At 43.8% G+C, this 21,376-nt stretch overlaps 1 protein-coding gene across 1 annotated transcript in view; it reads right to left on the minus strand.

The window, feature by feature from the left end:
• LOC310960363 (shisa family member 6) overlaps window positions 1-21,376 on the minus strand; it is a gene marked incomplete at both ends in the record, with an annotated part of 86,381 nt that overhangs the window by 63,276 nt on the left and 1,729 nt on the right. The window contains 3 exons of the mRNA XM_083932048.1: window positions 5,590-5,658; window positions 6,101-6,196; window positions 15,842-15,999. Of these exons, the coding sequence (XP_083788174.1) occupies window positions 5,590-5,658; window positions 6,101-6,196; window positions 15,842-15,999 (323 nt within the window). The remainder of the gene's footprint in view (window positions 1-5,589; window positions 5,659-6,100; window positions 6,197-15,841; window positions 16,000-21,376) is intronic.

The following is a 21,376-nucleotide window of genomic DNA, read 5'->3' on the forward strand; positions in this document are numbered from 1 at the left end:
TCTCTTTGAATCAATATGAAGCATCATGATGCAGGTTGGTAAACATGACTGTGCATTGTGCCAATGATGTCCCATTTCATGAGTTATTGATCTGCGATTCTCAAGTTCAAAGTTTTCAGTTACCGCCTGCTCCAGTTCAGAGCCACTAACAGCAGCTTTAAAGAGTGAGACGTATAAGGACTCGGTAATGGAGGCAAACTGGGCAAGTGATACCCACTTGGCACGCTATGACTCCCCTCCATTTGCACTCAGCCACACAGCCATGCATAGACACACTGTTGGCCCCTGAGGGATTACAGCACGGGGAGGTGGGAGTACTGCAGCAGTGCGTCCCAATAAGACAAGGTCACCTTAAGTGGATTGGGATGAGGGGGGAAAGCAATTCCCTCAGGACGAAAACAGGGAGCAACTCATAAAAAAGTAATTAAGCAGGATGCACATCAGTGGATGCCACAGGCGGAGAAGGCAAGGGGAGAGACGAATAAACCCCGAGGACGAGAGCAATGTTTGTACACAACAGATCAGTTCGCTAAATGCACACAACGGGATCGCTTAACCGCGGACGTTTTGGGGGATTTATGGTGCGCTTGTTCGAGAAATTTGAAAACGATTAATTTAGTTTTCTGTCGTACCAATCAACAACTTTTGATGAAATGTGAGGATTTGTTTTTCTCTGATGTACGTGTCCGTAACCTGAATACATTTTTGGGTTTTAGACTGTTGGTCGGAGAACAATTTATTATCTTGAGAATGCACACACACCCTCTGAGACCGATCCTTCTTTACTGTAAGAGCTTCTCACCAGCAACACAGCATACCTTCACACACACTGACGGCCTGGCTTTAGAAAAGTCAGGTGTTTTTCTCACATTATAACTGTTGTCATCACTGGCTAACCTTGTGATAACTTGTCCCATGCCTTGGCTGTTGTCAGATACAGTCAGCTTTGGATGGCTGAAGTATGAATGAACTATTCACTAGTACTTTAACAATTTGGTGTTCTCTTCTAAAGGCATGTCTTACAACTCTGTGCTGCATGGTTGAGATGTCTGTCGTGTCACCATTTTAAACTATCTTGTAACTGCATCATCATTATTTTGATCAAGATCTCCATCTGGATTGTTGTATTTTGTTTATGCCTCATTGCTTATTGCTGCTATTGCTGATGTTTGGATGTGTCAAAATATGGCTTATAAATGGAGGTATAAAGAGAAGTGGATAGAGAGCCTCTGAAAGTTGCTCAGTGGTGCAGGAGGTCAAAAAAGATTAGCTGGTTTACTCGGATGGTTGGCATTTCTTCAGTATGGGGCCCATGGAGCCGGCACAGTAGAGACTTCTGCCGGCTAATTCCGGTTTAGTGCACCAGAAACTTGAATTGAGATTAAGTTATTGACCTGTGTGGCACTTCTAGACTGTCCAAATTTTATCGGACAGAACAGATCAAATTTTGAAACGTCTCTTTTGCTATGTAATGGGAAAATAGGAGTCTGTTTGGGCCTCATGGCATCACATGACACAGAAATTGCAATTTCACAGTTTGGCCACTATGTCTTTTTGGCTTCAAAGCCTGGCACAATTCATGTAATAATATACAGGTACATTATATACAATGAATGTGGGAATTGTTGATGTATATTACTGTACTTGTGTTTTGCTCTTTCCTGTTGTTCTGGTCTCAAAACACAAGTACTACAGTTGAAAATTAGCCAGTTGGCTGACACTGGCACATTAAGAGTAATGATTAATGTGTGTTGTCCTTATAAATACATGAATAAATAAATAAAACCTGGGGAGCAGATCAGTGTCAGTGTTTAGGTTAAATATGGAGAATGAGCAGAAAACCGCCACCTAGTGTCTCAAGATCGTAGTCGTAACAACAAAAAAGAATTCCAAAAGTCGGGTTGTCAGGTTTGTTGCCGAGTGTGTCAAGCGATCAGCCTGTGCCATGTCAAGTGACCGGAGTCTGTTTGAATCCAGCCCCTTTGGCAAATCACACCATAAAAACAAGAATTAGAGGAGTTTGACAGTTAGCATTAGCCGTTAGCCGTTCCAGCTCATTAAAGATGAGAGTGATGTTAGCATCAAGGAGAAGTGTAACCATGTGGGCGTGCGTTTGAATGGCGTTCCTCTCCTTTCTCTCAGTCCATGGAGTGAATGCTCGGCCTATAGTGACTCTGGTTGTTGCCCGTCTCCGCTCACTCAGCTGCTGGGACAAAGAACGCCCCCTTCACTGAGGCTCCGAAGCAGCTGCACGATTGGCTAACTCCATTTCACCCAGTGCCAGCGTACAGTAGCTGCACCCAACAACAGACAACCCTGGCAACCAGCAACGCCCAATGCTATTGGCTGCTACCATGGAAACAGAAGGGGACAGGAAGTAATTGTCAAACCCGTCTACATATTCAACCTTTACGCCAGTTCTCTTTTAATAAAGCATTTGTTAATAAATGGTTGTTTAATGAAGATGAAAGACTTAATTGGACCTGTTTGTGCTCAAAAATAATTCATATGACTGTTTTCTGCCCTCCCACCTGTGGATAGGCTTCGATTCTGTTTTGCCAACTATAAGCTCTTAGTAAAGGTTCAGGAAACATCTCGGTGATGGGTTAAAGATGCAGAAAATGCAAAGGGTTTGTGGAGAAACTAATTATTCCTGTCTTCCCAAATCACGAGGCAGATATGAATCTCAAACATGAAGCATCTCCACCACTTCTGATCAACGCATATCAGCTTCAAGAGTCTCTTTCTGTCTGCACATCTACAGTGAGACAGAATAAACCCTCTGCGGTCCAGAGCTGTTAAATGGCCGCATCACTACAGACGATCCATCACAGGGAGGAGAGACGGAAAGTTAAGAGCCAGTGAACACACCATTCTTCCCCAGCACTCACTGACATCACACATCAATCCATCCCTTATAGCCTCGATAGTGGTCTCAGCAGGTAGACCAGCGGCGCTCGTGTGTCTGCGTGGATCCGCACAAAGCTCCAGAGTGTTGTGTTATATCACGGATGCATGAATATTAATTCATGACAACATTACTCGGAGCTTTGTTTAGCAGCTCGTTAGCTCTGACGTGCGTTCGGATCTGTACTGTTTGTACTGTTCCTCTCACTACGAGGCTCCCACGCAAACATCGAAATGTTATGCACGCAGTTGAGTTTGAGGTCATAACCATTCATTCGCTTCTTCTTAGAAAACAGCAGATATTAAAAGAATTATTGTCCATGTTCTGTTTGATTGAAATGCAAATAAGAGCAGCCACAACAAGCTGCTTCTCTTTTAGCTTTAAATACATGGACCCTTTGGCAAATCCACGTCATTAATTCAACAATTAATCAACACATATGAGCACTAACAGGTACTCCTGCACCGAATAGACGAGGTGAATATTAAGAGTGGAGTCTGGGTTCAATGCTCTGTGTTTTTTGTTTGTTTCGGAGCAGTAAGAGAAGAAAAGAGTGGAAAAGAAAGACAATAAAGAAAGCAGGGGGACAGGAGGGACAGAAGGGGATACAGGGTGAAAAGAAGGCAAGACAGAAGGAAGGAAGGGTGAAAAAAGGATGGAGGGTAAAGAGTGAAGGTGGTGAGGGGGGGGGAAGGAAGAAGGAATGAACGAAGAAAGGAGAAAGCGAAAGGAAGGAAAGAAATGAAAAGTACATGTAAATGGTCCTTAAATGCATTCACTCAAGAGCTGCAGTGAACCACGTTTCCACCTCTGTGCGTGAAAGTGAGCGCTGACCCCAGGGGCCGGCTGAGTCCGATGACCTGTGCAGATACGTTCGCCGTAGATGTAATCTGCCTCAGAAATGAGATATGAGGTGCGTCTGTACAGCGGCGTCGGAGCAGGGGCGGGATGCACATCTGTCAGTCTGCTTCCCCCCTAACAGGAGGTGCCTGCCGACAGCCAGCTGTTAAACTAAGACATGTACGACGGAGGCTGACAGGTCCTCCGCTTTGAAGTGACAGCTACCGCCATCAGCGCGCTAAAGCGTGTCACCTAATAGGTGCAGCGAGAGGGTGGTGGGTACAGTCAGGAGAGGGTCGCTGCCTTAAAATATAAGTCTTTAGTGGAAGCTGTTTAGGGAAACTGTGAAAAAACAAACCGAATTAACTGTTCACTGCACAAACCGCAAGCTTGGTTTGTGCGTGAGCCGTAATGTTTTGGTTCCATACTGAAGGAAAAGTTGTTGGGTTGTGTGCAAGGATTCTCCCTCCCTTTGTCCTGACAGGAACTAAGATGCAAGAGAAAAGTGTGGAGATCAGGGGAGGTGGAGATCAGGGGAGGTGAAGATCAGGGGAGGTGGAGGTCAGGGGAGGTGGAGATCAGGGGAGGTGGAGATCAGCGGAGTTGGAGATCAGGGGAGGTGGAGATAAGGGGAGGCGGAGATCAGGGGAGGCGAAGATCAGGGGAGGCGGAGATCAGGGGAGGTGAAGATCAGGGGAGGTGGAGATCAGGGGAGGCGGCGCGTGGAGGCGAAAGTGTAATGTTTGAGGACACACCGTCAGAAAGGCTTTTCCTCCTCAGTAACACCAGACATTTTGTGATTTTCTGTACCCGTTTCCACTGCAGCCACCGTTGCTCTTTATCACAGAGGCTGTAAAATAAAGCTGTCAGGTTACAATTATTGGTTCGATAAATTCCACTTCCTCCCACAACACTTTCCCAAAGAGAAACACCTTTTGGCACAGCACTCTCTGGGTATTTATGTCACTTACAGCAGCAACAGTAACCTGAGTGCAAGAAACTAGAGACCTCCATGGCTCCGCAACAGACACCAGCCGTTGCGTTTGGCCACTTTTTCACTTAAATGGTGAGTGAAAATGTGTTTTCATGGTTCTAAAAGGCCCACAGAGTGATGGATCTTCTCCAGAGAATACGTCAGGATCATTTCAGTTGTTGAAAACGTGTATTAGTTGTGAATCAGGACTTCCTTTCTAACCCTGACCCCTGACCCCTGACCCCGGCGAAGACCTGAACAACAGAAAGTAAAGCTTGCACAGACGGCACTGTCAAACACAGCTCAGCAGAAACTTTTTAAGGTATTCATCAAGAGAAAGGACCTCAACAACAAACGTCATACTGTGATTGATGATTTCTGCAAAATACAGAGAAGCCCCCCCCCCCCCCACACACACACACACACACACACACACCATCACCGTAAATGAATAAATGATGGAACGGTCTCTTGATCTGTTTAAATCAAACCGTCACTTACCTTGCAGACACCTAATACGTGTTCATCAACTGTCAAGACTCCCACTGTTTATGACGGCAGCCGTGTTAATGCCTGACACCCTCACCTGCTGTCTATAAAAGCTGCATAACTAATGACTGCATGGCCATCACATTCATTTCAAACCTGCTGTTAAACAGCCGCCAGTGGAAATACGCAGGGAACAACATGCAGGGAAGAAAAATAATAAAATATTACAAATCTGGCACTCGCACTCCAATGGCTGCACTGTGCTGGGATTATCAGCCAAAGCCACCGGACCGGTCCGCGTGTGTGTGTAACTTTTCTTATCAGGTGTGTGCAGATAGCAGGTTGTGTGTCTTTTTCCGCAGCAGGAAGCAGAACGTACCGTAGGACATGGGGATGTCCAGATCGCCCTGCCAGGACATCTGCCCTGGATCGTCGATGGAGTGCTGCGCTGTAAAAACACAACAACAGGCCTCGTGTTTACAGCTCGTTCTCACTCCAACACTGCGTCGGATTCATCGCAACTCCAAAGGAAGACGGCGGAGGAGAAATCTAACGCTGTGCCATTCTGCAGTCACACTGGCGAAAGTGTTACTTTGTCATTAAAAGTGTGGATTTAATCACAGATAACAAATGTGTGTGTGTGTGTGTGTGTGTGTGTGTGTGTGTGTGTGTGTGAGTGGACTGCAAGATGTCACTTCAAGCCATTATGTGTTGCAATGTCCAACTTCACTGAGCTGAAACAAAAGTCACAGTCACATTTCTTTTCTTTGTTTTTTAACTACAGTCATTTGGCAGAAAGAGAACGACAGCATGACACAGTAGCTTTGTGAGGGAAATGATTATTATTCTGAACTGTGAAGTGGAAAACACATCGCGAGGGTGGACTTTACCTTTGAGGTGGCCACGTCCGAGCGTCACGAACCCAGAGGAGATGAAGTTGTGCATGTCCTGGCCCCCGCTGCGCAGGTTTTCTTTCCCATAGTGTCCTGTAGAGACAAAAGACAGGTTGGAAAATGAGTATTTCAGCAAATAACTGAACCACAGATTTTTTCTCTAGGTGCTTCGTGATGAAGAACACTTGCTGGGCTTTTCAGTGAACTTTGAATTGCCTTGTTGCCTGATTGTTCTATATAAATAAACTTGACTCGACTTGAACTACTGCAGCCGACGAGCCATCAGATAAAGTGATTGTGTCGACATTTAAACAGTTCTTTGCTGAAGTTCTATTAAAATTTCCATTAAACTACGAATTGAAATGCTTGTGTAATGTTTTAAGTTGATTAAAGTCTTTTCTTTCTAACAGAATTCACCATTTACTTCAGCTTTGTCTTTACAAACGTTGCCCGTACTCGAACTTTAAGCCATAAAGGTTCAATATGTAGAATTTTTATTGGAAGATATATTTTTTAAAAACCCAATAATAAAACACCAACGTGGCGTTTTGAGGGATGCAGAATAAACGTATTGCTTTTCCATAAAAAATGACGGTTTTAACAATGACTTTTTGTCCCGTTCTGTTTCCATGGTAGCAGCCAATAGCGTTGGGTGTTGCTGGTTGCCAGGGTTGTCTGTTGTTGGGTGCAGCTACTGTCAGCTGGCACTGGGTGAAATGGAGTTAGCCAATCCTGCAGCTGCTTCGGAGCCTCAGTGAAGGGGGCGTTCTTTGTCCCAGCAGCTGAGTGAGCGGAGACGGGCAACAACCAGAGTCACTATAGGCCGAGCATTAACTCCATGGACTGAGAGAAAGGAGAGGAACGCCATTCAAACGCACGCCCACATGACTACGCTTCTCTTTGATCGCTAACATCACTTTCATCTTTACTTAGCTGTAACGGCTAACGCTAATGGTAATTGTCAAACTACTCTAATCGTTGTTTTTATGGTGTGATTTGAAGGAGGGGACGGGTTTAAACAAGCTCAAACAGGCTCAAACAGGCTCCGGTCTCCTGGAGGCTACTGGGCGACGAACCTGGCAACTCGATTGCCGTAATTGTTTTTTGTTGTTGCGACGACCATCTTGAGACACTAGATGACGGTGTTGAGCTCATTCTTCATATTCAACCTTTAATTTACTTGAAATGGTTGAGTTTTATTATAAATCACATTCATACAGTTGCCATGAATGGAGAAAATTTACTTTAGAAACCAAAACCGTTTCTTTGTATCAGTCTGTAAAAATCTTTATTTCTCCTGTAAACTTGGCCATTTTAGCACAAGGGGCCATTTGAGGAACGTGTCGGCATTCGTTGTGCAGCCCTGGAGGTCACCGCTTGATTTGGACCCATCCATCATGTCAGAACTAAAGTATGAAACATGATTTCTCAGGAACAAAGTTGAAACTATAAAAACTATAACATTAAGTCCATATGATCGATCCCCACATCCTCTGAGAGATCCCCGTGTTCTTATGTGAGGGGCCGTTACGTGAGGTAGAATTAAGGCCATGAATGAATGAAGAATGGGGAAACTGGTCAGTAGCACAAAGTTAATCTCAGTGAGAAGGTGGATTAACTTCGCACTCACGAGGGGAAAGCACTGATCCAGAGCATTTACCAGTCTAAACACTGACGCGTATCTGTACTGAATTGCTCAGTCATAGCTGCCATTTTATGAAGGAGTAGCCGCGGATGACAAGAATACTAAACAGGGCCGAAATGGCACGACTGACAACACGGACTCTCAGGTGGATCATCAGCTTGTCAATACGCATCGCTTAAGGATGCCAGAAGTGCAGTCTGCAGGTTTCAGGGCTTTCATTTCCCCCATTTATCAAACACTCCGTAATATTACATTTAATTGAAAAATAGACTTGCAACGCATTCGGTTCCTAAGAGACCAGATGATTGGGGGTTTTGAGGATGCCAGCACACCCCTGCTGTACACCCTTTTGAATTTCCCCTGTGTTAAAAGACCACTCCGTAATGCAATTTGTACCGCATCACTGTTAACTCCGCTCCACTGCTGTAATTGAGAGTGCAGCCTGGACACAAAGGAGCGAGACAAGGTGCCTCCGAGCACCCTGACAACTTTCAATTGTCCTGCCAATCACAGACGAGCCTTAAAAAGGAATAAAAGAAGGTAGTGTCGATGAGAACAGCAAAACACCCCCCACCCATCCACCCCCCAAGAAAAAGGTTAACCAAAACTCCTCTCTCCTCTTTCGCTCTGCATTAACAAGTGAACATTTAATGCCTCTTTCTCCCAGGAACCACTTCAAAGTCAATAACATCACTCAGACCTTTGGGCCCTCAGGAAGCCGGTATCGAACGGCATTTCAAATTATAATAATGAGAAGAAACACCCGGGGCCATTAGGCCTGGTCTACATCACGCTGACGTTCGGCACTCAAGCCTGAGCTCCACAGCTCGTTTGTTTCTTTTTATCAAACCCAGAGGACGACCATAATCTGATTTCTGACGCACTCCGACTATCTCTGTTAATTTGGGGCTTTTGAAGAAATTCAAAGAAAAGGAATAAATATAATTCCCTGCATCTCCTGGTTTTTAACAGCACAGTGTTTTCTATGTAGATGATACAGTAGCGTATACGTGATGTCTCCCAGGGTGAAACTGGCGATTCATAGCCTCCGTATGCTCAAAGGAAACACACACAGCTGAGAGCAGCTAGCTGCAGACGCTGACTGTGATATGAGTGATCCAATGTGGCAGTGCAGACCTATAGCCCCTAATTATCTCTGGAAATGTTCTTCAAGATTCCCCCTCCCCTAACATGCATAATGAAAAACCATCTGAGCTTTTCTTTTGGAGCACAACCACACCATTAAATGTGTTTATCACACACCAGTGACACACGTGAAAACCTGCACGTCTGTTGGGTAAACATGGTTCTGTAGCCGATTGGATTAGCTTAGCATAAAGACTGAAAACAGAGGAAACAGGTGGCCTCGCTCTAACCAATGGTAACAAAAGCCCCTACCAGCACCTCTAACGGCGTGTCAGGTGAGGTTGTTTTGCATTGCATCATTTAGCAAAATGTCGAACTATACCTTAAAGCAGGGATGTCAAAGTCAAACACATCAGAGGGCCAAAAAAACAAATTTGCTACAAGCCGAGGGCCGGACTGGTTCAGTGTTTATTGAAACATATTAAAATGATTGCATATAACCTGTTGAACCAAGACCTAACAACTGAAAGTTGACATCTGCCCTGAATGCTGAATACTTATGAAGCCGAGGCGGCCCACTTGCGGCGCTGCACTGAGTTTGCGGGCTACCGTTGCATTGTGGGTAATGTAGTTTTGGCGTGTGAAAAACACCAGCAGGCGGCTGTGGCGTGCAGCCTTGACTTTGACACCCATGCCTTAAAGGCTAGGCAAGTTTATTTGTATAGCATAATTCAACGACAAGGTAATTAGTTTAGTTTTTTTGATATTTTGAACATGTGAAAAGAATAAAAACATACATAGAAATAATGTAAAGTTTTTTTTGCCAGTAATAAAAACACAAAATAACCAACAAAACCAATCAAGAACACACCTGGTCCAACAAATCAACTGTGTGAAGACAGTTCAGGTGATTCAGTAAGTCGAGTCAGGTGTGTTCTTGATTGGTTGGAATGAAAACCTGCAGCCACACGGCCCTTTACTGGGTCACTTTGACACCCCTGGTTTAACGTGTCCGAAAAGGAGGAGTAAGAACACTAGCTTATTTAATACTACCCGTTCTCCATTTTCAAACTTTATCATATATTCAATCAATCATTTTTAAATCTATTTCAAAATATACAGTTCAGACCTTTTGCCTGGACACATATCATTGATTTCATTTTTTCAGTACGTCTTTATAATCTGTGGTTATGGCTTCCTTCGTCCTCTCTGTAGCACGCACAAATGCTAGGTCCATAAGGAAATGTTTTCTTTCCCATGACGAACATGGGGCGAACTGGAACACTGAAAACCTGATCACCCAAAAATGTAAAATCAACAGATTAATGTCAATAGTTTTAGAATGACAACCACATACGGGTACAATGTCCAAACGTCCACATACTTTGGGTCAATGAAGGAGTCAATTTACAGCGTTTAAATGGTGTTGTGGAAATGGATTCTTCAATAAAGATCAACAAACAGGATCAGCTTTTTCTCCGTGGTTTATTTTGCCAAAGCATTTTCCTCTGCAGACAAAAATTCGTTCACCCCTGCGTCCTCACAAAGTTAGAGTCTAGCAGGAATGACGATGACCCAAATCATGCCCAGTCTTTTAGAGGAAGGGACAGAACGCGCTAAGCCTTTCGCCCTCTGAACCTCTCTCATCACAAGGTCTCTAACACAGGGTCCACATAGGCCAAGGTCTCTAAAACAGGGTCCACATAGGCCAAGGTCTCTAAAACAGGGTCCACATAGGCCAAGGTCTCTAAAACAGGGTCTACACAGGTCAAGGTCTCTAACACAGGGTCCACACAGGCCAAGGTCTCTAAAACAGGGTCCACACAGGCCAAGGTCTCTAACACAGGGTCCACACAGGCCAAGGTCTCTAAAACAGGGTCCACACAGGCCAAGGTCTCTAACACAGGGTCCACACAGGCCAAGGTCTCTAACACAGGGTGCAGATGCACACATATGCCATTATACCATCATGAGTTAGTTATTTGCATTATCCATTAAGAAGGTGAGACAGAGGAGACACTGAACTGTGTCTGACCTGACAAAACTATGATTATGAATTACAAATATCCAAAATTCCCACAACAATGGTTCCAACAGTCAGCAAAGCACAGTGTGTACATGTGCTTGTACAGACAGACTGAAACATCCAGACATCCCAAAGTTGGTCTCATGTCATTTAAGAGTCGACGTCTGCAGGGTTTCGAACCCCGGTTGCCGTGAGTGTCCTTCGGAGGTGATTGCATTGTGTGTCTGCAAAGTGTGGGAGACATTTGTCTGTCGCCTATTTTCACAGCATCATAGAAACTTTCGAGCACGAAATGAGAAAACAGAACAGAACTTTGGGAACGTTGAAGTGATAATGCCCACTCCAGGAGAGGTCTGGAGATCCACACTTCACCAGCATCTCATCTCGCTATAATATCTCTTCAGGAACATCGAGTGTGATGAGTGCACATCATATACTGCTGATGTTATGAGTTCAAATCCAGCAATCCACCGTTGCTGGATGTGCTTTTTTTTCTTAATAGCTGCCCCCCGCCCCAATCCCACCTGGGCTAATACGCTCCTTTTTGATAGAAATGCCATATAGTGTCTCTTTGGCTTGATTGTAATTATTATTTTATCACTTAGCGTTTAAAGGCAGTGATAAAATAAAGTGATCAGAGGGAAGGAGCTACAGCACGGACTATATATGACACCATCAGTCGGTAGTGACTTTTGACAGCACCGGTATATTTTAACGTCTTTATGCTGCTTTGTCAAAAACTCTGTTCAAATCTATCGTTATTCTTTCTACCCGTTAAATCTAAACTGTTGCTGTGACCCATGAGATGCCTCCAGACCAAGTAATTGCTGAAGCTGCCGGTTTCCCTCATAAAGACCGTCTTATACACCAGATGTGGATCATCGACCATTTTTACTTTGTACTCAGTCGTGAAAGGAGAACGTGTAGAGGAAACATGACCCAGTGAGGTGAACAGCAGCTTTCACAGAAGCAAGCACACGTGCAGTATTGACTGGAAACATGTTGTTTTTATATATGAACACTTTTATTAACCTAACCTTTCTGTTTATTGAAAGACCTCAAGGGCAAAGTAAATCCTGAAAATGTGAAACCTTGAGTTAACCTTGATGTCGCCGGTTACTAAAAGCCACCCTAAGATTTTTCAAATGTTAAGTGGACAGCTCTCTGTACCTGTAATAAAAGGAAATACGCATGGTTGTAGCGAACAGGTTGTGCTACTGTACAGTAAAGTAGAAAAAGTAAGCACAGAAAATAAATGAGAAGACGTTGTGAACTCCTCCAGCCCAGTTTAAACTGGTTTGGTCCTCCAGCCCAGTTTAAACCGGTTTGGTCCTCCAGTCCAGTTTAAACCGGTTTGGTCCTCCAGCCCAGTTTAAACCGGTTTGGTCCTCTAGCCCAGTTTAAACTGCTTTGGTCCTCTAGCCCAGTTTAAACCGGTTTGGTCCTCTAGCCAAGTTTAAACTGCTTTGGTCCTCCAGTCCAGTTTAAAGTGGTTTGGTCCTCCAGCCCAGTTTAAACTGGTTCGGTCCAGATTAGTAACGTTACATTCACTAGTTCACTTTTTTCACACAGACTTGAGCAGAAAGGGATGATTATCTCATGTTGGAACATATTCACAGTGTTGGACCCTTTCACTCACATTTACGACGCCACGCTTTTAGAAATAGAGATCCATCTTCTACAACAACTTCTTCTTCTTTAATTTCACATCACTGTCACGAAGCTGTCAGAAAATCTGAGTCACGTCTTCCTGGACTGACTCAGAATTCAAAACTGGTCAAAAATCGAAAAGTCTTGCAGACCAATGACACACAAAATTAGATACCCGTAGACCACACCCACTAAACATTAGACGTCAGATAGACATGCAGATCATGTCTGTATTGGGTCCGTCAGTCCATGACCAACTCCGGACTACTACTCAACTCTACTCAACGTCCAAACTAGGTCCACTATTTGGTATCCAACCATGACTCGACTTGAACTTCACTACCATTGACGTTCATAATATGACCTTGTCATCATTTGGACGTCTATGACAGGTGCGGGAAATGTACATGATGTGTTTGTTTTTTTTGTTATTTTACATTTTCCTGTTCATCTTTAACTGGTTTATTTTGAATAATCAGGTTATTAATTGTTGCATATATGTATTTTTGCATTTATCTGTTTTTTTAATTTGAAAATGCAATTTATGTACAAAAAATAATTTCATGGTGGCCTATCCCCCTTATAATGATAGAGCTCGACGACCATCAAATATTACCGAGCCAGAAAATGCAGGTCAGGAGCAACACGCTAATGTTAGCTCCTCTGCTAGCAACAAACAACCTGTTGCTATAGCTGCCATAAGATCTGTGACCCTAGAAAAGCGACATATAATTATTATTATTATTATTACAGAAGTAGTCGTAAATTAGTCTAAATTTGAAGTTGAAAAGACGTCCACAAACGACCACATTTGGACGGTAAAAAGCTCTTACATGGAGGTCCCACGCCAACGTCAACAGTGGACGTTTGGTAAAGGTAGAAAAAAAAGACGTCGCCTGAAGCTACCAAACAACCCCTTCAGAGGAGCGCAAACAGCACGGACGTACATGCAGCCGCACATTCACATACTGTACTATAGTTGTATATAGTACATATATATTCCAATGTAAAGAGTTCATACTGGAAAACTTCACAAGTTAAAGATATATAACACCCAGAAGTTGTTATGAATATAATGAGCTTGGACTATTTTAAAGTCCTCTCTTGTTTAAATTCACATTAATCTCATAAAGGAGTCATAAAGTCTGAGTCACGTCTTCCTCTTCTCCTCTCTGAAGCCTTCTCCATTCAAAAGAGTGTGACGTCAACGCAGCCAACAATAGCAGGCAGATATTACAAAGGTTGGACAATTAAGACATCTTTCCTGTGGGCGCCATGTCTTATGATGGACATAACAATGTGAATCACACAGAGGATGTTGCATTTTCACACAGTACCCTACAATGAGCGATGTGTCATGTTTAAAAAATAGGAATGCAGTGAACCCCCTATTTGTCCTCCACTGTTTGTGGTAACTTGGTTTAGCACAATGCAAACCTTCAAAATAAAGTCATTTAGACTCTATAACAACAAGTCATACTTCAGATTCCCTGTTATAATGTGCTTTAGTGGTGCATGCAGGACTATCCAACCGAATTTGTAATATATTAAATATATTTATTTTAATTTATATACATCAAATAAGCCATCGAGACCATTTTCGCACAACAACTATTAACGGAGGAATCCAGGAGAATCGCTAACAGCCGGACGTGGCTAACTCTGATTAGCTCAGGGCAGTACGGTGAAGGCATTCAAAGGTCTTTTTTAACCACTAATGCTGCTGAAAATAACAGCAAACCTCTGCAGCAGCATGAGAAGAGTCCCTACACACACAACAAAGCAGCAACAGCGTAGTTAGTGAACCCGGAGTTTATTAAAGAGTGTTTTAAAGACTTACCTACTGGCCCCTGTACCAGCTCCTCTCATAGTAAAGTCCATTACAGTGGATTACCAAAGTCAATCCCAAAGGAAGGAGCCCATTGGTGCTTTGTTTTGTGTGTAGGGACTCTTCTCATGCTGCTGCAGAGGTTTGCTGTTATTTTCACGGCTAAAGTCTAGTTTGTTTGACCAGTGTGAGTGCAACGCGGTACGCTTGCCGGCCACAGCCCGTTTGGGAGAGGTGGGCTTTTGTAGAGCGTGTTTGCACATGTACGAGCACGAGCGCGCGAACGTGTACTAGCACGATGCCTAGGGCGGTTCTGACTTCAGTTATGTGCGCCTGTTCTGGCATAGAAATTAGAAGGAGGGACCATGCGCGGACATTTAACAACAATAGCGGTGAAAGGTTCACGTTGGTGTGATGCGGAGGTGGAGTGTTTACTGCAGATTTGGTCGATGAAAAGATTCAAAAACAGTCGACAAGACGCACAAAAACTCTGAGGTCTACGGAAAGATCTGGAAACAAAGCCACGCATCGCCATGACGTCATCAATGCGTGTGACGTGTTACGGCGTGATGACGTATAGGCAGCAAGAAGCATTCGCAGAGGCCCAGGTAGTGTGAGTACAAACAGGCCTGGGGCGCAGGGGGAGAGGGAGGGGGGACAAGTACCCTAAAGCCCGGGGCGCGGTACGGAAGGACAGTGTGAGTGCGCCCTAAGAGTTACTAATAGAGATAGTGCAGATGTTTTGTGAAGAGAGGATAATTTAAAACCAGATTGGCGTAATTTTCTTTGGTAAAACAAGAACGAGGGCAAAACAAGCCTCTCCCAATGGCTGGACAGCTTGTTCACGCAAGTTAAGAAGGTCATTCTGCTGCAGGAAAGTTTCTCACATCCTGCAGTTCAGTACAGTCTGTATCAGCTCTCCTCTGACAGATTCTCTCCATGTTGGGTGGTGGTGGTGTAGAGGAGGGTGGAGGCAGGGTGACACGAGAGTGAAACACAACACTGTTGAATCTGGGACAGAATACTGGGGCACTTAGCGAACGAGCTGATCCCTGGAGCCGGGATCTGGAGGCCGAGCGGATAAAAGTAGGAGGAACGGCGTTGCACGACAGAATTATCTCTGGACAAAAAAGCTTGCGTCTCCCGCAGAAGATGATAATTTGCATCTCAATTTTGAGCCAGTGCTGAGTAGGCTTATGGGACCGCAGCGCGAGGGGAGATGAGAATTCAGCCAAGCACTCGCATTTAATTCTCTGTGTATTTCGTTATGTGTTTCCTCTTAAGGAAGATTGAGGGGAAGAGCTTAGGATTCACTGCCCATCCATCTATTTCAGTGCGTGTCAATCAAAGAATGTTGCGGCAGATTAAGCAAATCGAAGGGGGTCCACTTAAGCTTTACCATAAAAATAACATAAAGGTTATTGCTTCGAACGCTGCACATACTGCAAGACGTACTCTTTTTAACAGTCTTCCCTATTTGATCTGTGTATAACCAGCACCTACCGTGGTTGGATGCCTTGGCGTGAACAGGTGTGTAGTGGTTCTTCGAGGATCTGACCGGCGTCTCGTCTTTGGGCGACCCGTCGATCGCTGCGATGTTTTCATGTTCGTACTGAGATATCGGAACGGGTCCTTGTTGCCTCAGGATGTCCGCCAGGGCTCTGGGAAGAAGTCACACAAATGGCAAATTTGTAAAAACAACATTTTTTTGTTTTCTTTTAAAGATTATTTTTGGCAGTTTTTCAAGCCTTTATTATAAAGGACAGACAGGAAATAGGGTGAGAGAGAGAGGGGGAGACACGCAGCAGAGGGCCGCAGGTCGGAGGGGAACCCACGGCCGCTGCCTCGAGGACCTTCAGCCTCTTTGACGGGTGGCTGCTCAGCCACCTTTCCCCAATTAAAAGCATTTTCTTTATTCCTCCTCACCATCCGCCTAAATGTCTTCCTCGTGTATTTAGCTGCAGCTCTAATCTGAATCATAGGAGGAGTGGAGCAAGGCAGAGAGGAAATCCATCACACAGGTAGAGGTCCAAATAAATTTGGTCCGGTCTTAATTCAGAGGAAATCTTAATTCCTCCCAGAGTCACACGGGAGTGAGGTGTTCAACAGCGCGGTACAAAAGGGTACAGACAAGTACCGGACTCGAGCTCAAGGCACATTTTATCAAGAGTAAAGTCTCTGTCTCTTTTTTGAAGCAAGCACAAATTAAAAGCAATACTTCACCGACACCGTCTCCAGCTTTTGGAGGCGCGGTGTCGGCGCGTAAGACGGACGGCCCACTCTGTGTTTTCTTAAGGAAAATGAAATAGCACTTTAACTGTGTCAATGTCAAACCTAAAGCAACCACACATTCCACTTCTCCATAACTCTGTGACTTTGGGAGATATACAGTATATTAATAGCATTTCCCTTCCAGGATGAGCACACTTTAGCCGTTTCTTCCTCGCAGACACAGAGAGGCGACCTGATTTTGCATTGTCCCAGTTGGCTTCTATGTCGTACGCAGCCGGAGCCACAGTAGTTTGTAGCATTAAAAACTTTTTAATATGAGTTCCAATAAGAAAGAATAACATCTGGCCTAGGACACAAAAACACAGAAGTACAAAAGACTTTTGATTGATGACAAGTCACATGGAAACCATTCATTTATAATCCTAACTGAGCCTCATTAATACTGCATTTTTGGGGTTGACGAGTTTAAAACGTCTTTTAACGATATATTAGTCAATTCCTATTCTTTATTTTTCACACTATATATAAGTGATACATCGGCAACCACCTACCGTGGTTTGATGCCTTGGCGTGAACAGGTAACTTGGCGTGAACAGGTAATATTTGGGTTTTTTAGGTGTATCGTATCGGCCGATGCGTGCTGCTGTGTTCGCCGATAGCTTTTTCCCGTCATTATTTACAGACAGGCGTCCACAGCAGCTCCGTGTTGCTGGAGACGCCTTTTTTAAGTTCAATAAATGTTATTTTTTTATAAGTTGAGACTAGTATCATTTGTAATCATCATTGTGTCATTTTTATGATGTAAATTGAGGGAACAAAAGTCGCATCGGCTCGAAATATCGGCTCAAGAAAATCGGCAGTCCGTATAGGTCATCGGTTAAGGCTGATGAATGAATGGATCAGCCCTAAAAAATCCATATCGTTCGATCCCTACTATAGAGAAACATGCAAACTGATAGAATAATGGGCCAAGAATGGCCCCTTGGGGAACGCCAACAATAAAACTGATATACAGAGGAACAGCTATACATCTTAACTGCTATTAAAACATAATTCTGTTCTCTGAGAGGCTTGAAGTTACCAATTTTAAGGTAGTACCCTTCAACAGACGGTTGGTGATTTTCCATAGTTTTCATGTTGTCAACAAAACCCATAAAAAGACCAAAACCAGCAATGAATTGACCTTCCCAACGATTGTGTCTCCAAAAACTATAATAACTGAAAAAGTCCCCAACAAATGTTCTACTGTTTGATTAATATTTGCTCAAAACGACAGTGGCCAGCTATTTTAAGAAACATCTGAATAAAACATTCACTATAAACAGTATATTCTTTATATTTGTGACCCGTTTGCAAAGATCTTCATCTTCAGTAGGAACCAATGGGTTTGGGCCTGAGGTCCGCAGAAAGGGTGGGCGTATCGGACCGCGACAGACTCACACATCGTTGGTTTCTACTGGATTTTACATACATAAAAATAGAGAATACCCACAGCTTCATCCTCGATAAGACCAACCTATCAAACCTTATGCACAGCAAAAGAAAACTAACGCTGTCTTGGTTTCTTGTGGACAAACTAATGACCTTGATGACCTAGAACATGGGCGTCAAACTGATCCAGTAAAGGTCCGTGTGGCTGCAGGTTTTCATTCCCACCAAGCAAGAACACACCTGACGCGACTTACTCAATCACCTGAACTGTCTTCACACAGTTGATTTGTTGGACCAGGTGTGTTTTTGATTGGTTGGAATGAAAACCTGCAGCCACACGGCCCTTTACTGGATCACTTTGACACCCATGACCTGGAACATATCTTTGGCAGTGGCAAATATCTCTGTGATAAGCTCAAATCAGCTGATAAAAAATCCCAGGAGCAGACGAAGTCTACAAACTTTGTCCCTTTTCTAATGAACTTTCAGTCGTCCTGCTGCTATTTTCTGCCCATTCACTTGTCTCGCCTTTTAACTCAGCGTCTCAGTCCTGCAATCGGAGAACGAAGCGTCATTCTCACCACTTAGCCCGAATACACTGCATCTCAGTTTGCCCTGCAGAAGGTGATCAATACGGCCTGTTCAAACCGCCGGCTCTAGCTCTCGCTCTACATTTCCTTGCGTTTCCGTGAAGGTCACGGACCAAACAGCAAAGGTCTGCCAACAGCTCAGTATTCTGCTCACAGTCCTGCCTCACTCACAGAGGTAGGAGTCTAAATTACATTAGAGGAGCACACACTTTTTAGCAGCAGACCCGGCCCTTGCCAGATATAAAGCTAATCCCATGTTCCACTACATCTTTTAGGTCAGCGCTGTCAGCGTGAGTGTGCGCTGCCAGCCTCACATCACCACAACAACTCTATGTGCCAAACCATCTGTGAAAATAAACAAATTATTAAAAGGCAAAAAAAAAAAAAAAACACCGTTGAGCACCCAGCCAGCCATGCCTCTCTAAACTCACACGGTTTCCTGCTCGTATTGAAGTGGTGGCATTAAGCAGATCCACTTGAAAGTGCGCCCCATGGCTAGGATAAGAGGACATAAACTTCCCCGTGTCTTTATTTCTCAGAGCAGAGATGGGGGGAAAAAGTGCTGTGTCATGAGCTCTGCTGTTCTTTTTTGTTGTTTCCAATGAAACGCTGTGTTATAAAGTCTTGCGGATCCATACGGATATTAAAAGCTGTGACTGCCAACTTTAGAAAAAGACACTCGAACTGATCACCGGAGCTTAAATTTAATCTATAACTGATCTACTGAAAGAGCTCCTTTGTGTCGCTGTCAGGGCTCGAATGATTTTATTTTTTCTAACAACTGTTTTCTCGGAAAGCTGAGTAATCCTCTTTGACATTTCCAAAGCAGCAGGTGCCAAAGTTTCGTGTCCGAGGGGTAACAAAGCTTCATTATCTTCTATTTGGAAGTAAATGTTAGACGTCCTCCCTCGGCTCCGTCCTGAATTTCTCTCTGGTTAATGGGAGGTGACTCAGGTGACTCTTGGGTAAGAGCAATGACTAAGTGACAAACCTACCCATAATTAAAACCCCATGCATACTTTTTATACACGTCCAACACCTGCTTCAGTGGGGATGGAAAGTAGCATCAAACGTAAGACAGCCTGCAGGGTTATAGTTCAACGTTACATAACATACCCCAAAAACATGCACCCTGACCACTGATTCACCCTGAAAATGTGTCGATCCCCCACAAATTTAAAGACAGAATGGTGCAAAACGAAATCACACAATACGTTAATCTTGACTCAATGCCAGAGGTGATACCCGTAGTGCTGCAGCTAATGATAACAGACGCCTACGGCCCAAGCTGACGTCTTTAAAGTGCTCGCTTTGTCCGGTCAGCAGCCCAAAAAACCCCAAACATGTTCAGTTTAACGTGATGAAAGAGAATGAAAAACCATCAAATCTTCATATTTCAGAAGCTAGGATCACCAAAGGTTCGGTATTCTCAGGTGTAAGAACATTTGCGGATACATCGTCTGTCGACCACTTAAACGTCGAATCATTTCAACTCTAGTCTCAACTCCAAGAGCAAATAGAAACATTTTAAATCCTTTGTTCCTGGTGCTGTGTCACTATTAAATGATGCTCAATGCACAGGAAACACTGTATAATATAAAAGGGAGTTCTTTATGCTGCAGGTTTATGAGACAAAAAGCACATTTTCTCATTTATTTATTTATTTTTAGTAATTTATTCATGTCTTTCTATATTAAATGAGTCCAAACTGGGTGTTTTATTGTGTTTTTAATGTTTTTAATGTTTAATTTTTTGTGCTGTTGTGGTTAAACCCGAGGCAAATTTTCTCTTTGTGGGCAATAAAGTTTTTATATTCGTATTCATATTCGTTACAGGCTTCCTCCTCCTTTAAAGGCCCTGATAACCTACTTTCCACTGGTGTGAAGTGGGCGGGGCTCAGTTGGAAAAGAGTGATGTCACACACTTCTGTGCACCAATCAGAATTTAGCTCGCTGAGAACCGGACGAATCTCCCGTTCAAACAGAATCCTTTGTCTCATATTTGGGCGGGTTTCACATGATGACGGACGACTTCCTGAGCCATTTGATCTTCACGCAAAATACTGTATACTGTAGTACTGGAGTACTGCATGTAGTATTCTGTACTATTCATAAATTGTGATGGCAAAAGCTTCATTCAGAAGAGCTACTGACGCTACACCACCACAGCTCATCTCTGCACACCGTCCGTTTACGTTTGTCCGTCGGCTCAGAGCTCGCGTCTGGTTTCTGACTGGATGTGTTTTTGGTCTACGGCCGTCGATAACCTCCCTCCTACATCTAAAGTTAACTGTGAGGTTCCAGAATAACTTCCATTTGTGATTTGGTATTTCAGTGTCAGGCTACGATTCAACCCCATTTGCATTAAAATGACTTGACAGTATCGGGGTTATTTGCTTATATTGCCAGGCTGTTGTCGATAGAACCACAGCCACAAAGTCCTAAAGGTGTTTTAACGTAAGCTGCCTGAATGTATTTGCATACAACCACTCGGCTAATGTCACCTGGCACCATTTGTCGTGTTTAACATACTCCACGCTACCGTGTGTGTCATCACAAGAGTCTTTCCAATGCTCCATCCTGCCCGTAAAACATGTAAGTTGGGTCGTTTTGGGGCAAAAAAATTAGATTCAGAAGAAATCTGATATAAATAACACGTCAAGGCTCTTTGAGTGGTTTGTTTCAGGACACAGATGCAGATAACAGCAGTTCCCTGTATGAAAAACCCCCGCATGCTGATGGTTAAGTGTCGCCTGTGCGTCTGCTCGTGACATCACTGCACAGCC

The sequence above is a fragment of the Echiichthys vipera genome (genome assembly GCF_963691815.1).
Source record: "Echiichthys vipera genome assembly, chromosome: 17".
Taxonomy (NCBI): Eukaryota; Metazoa; Chordata; class Actinopteri; order Perciformes; family Trachinidae; genus Echiichthys; species Echiichthys vipera.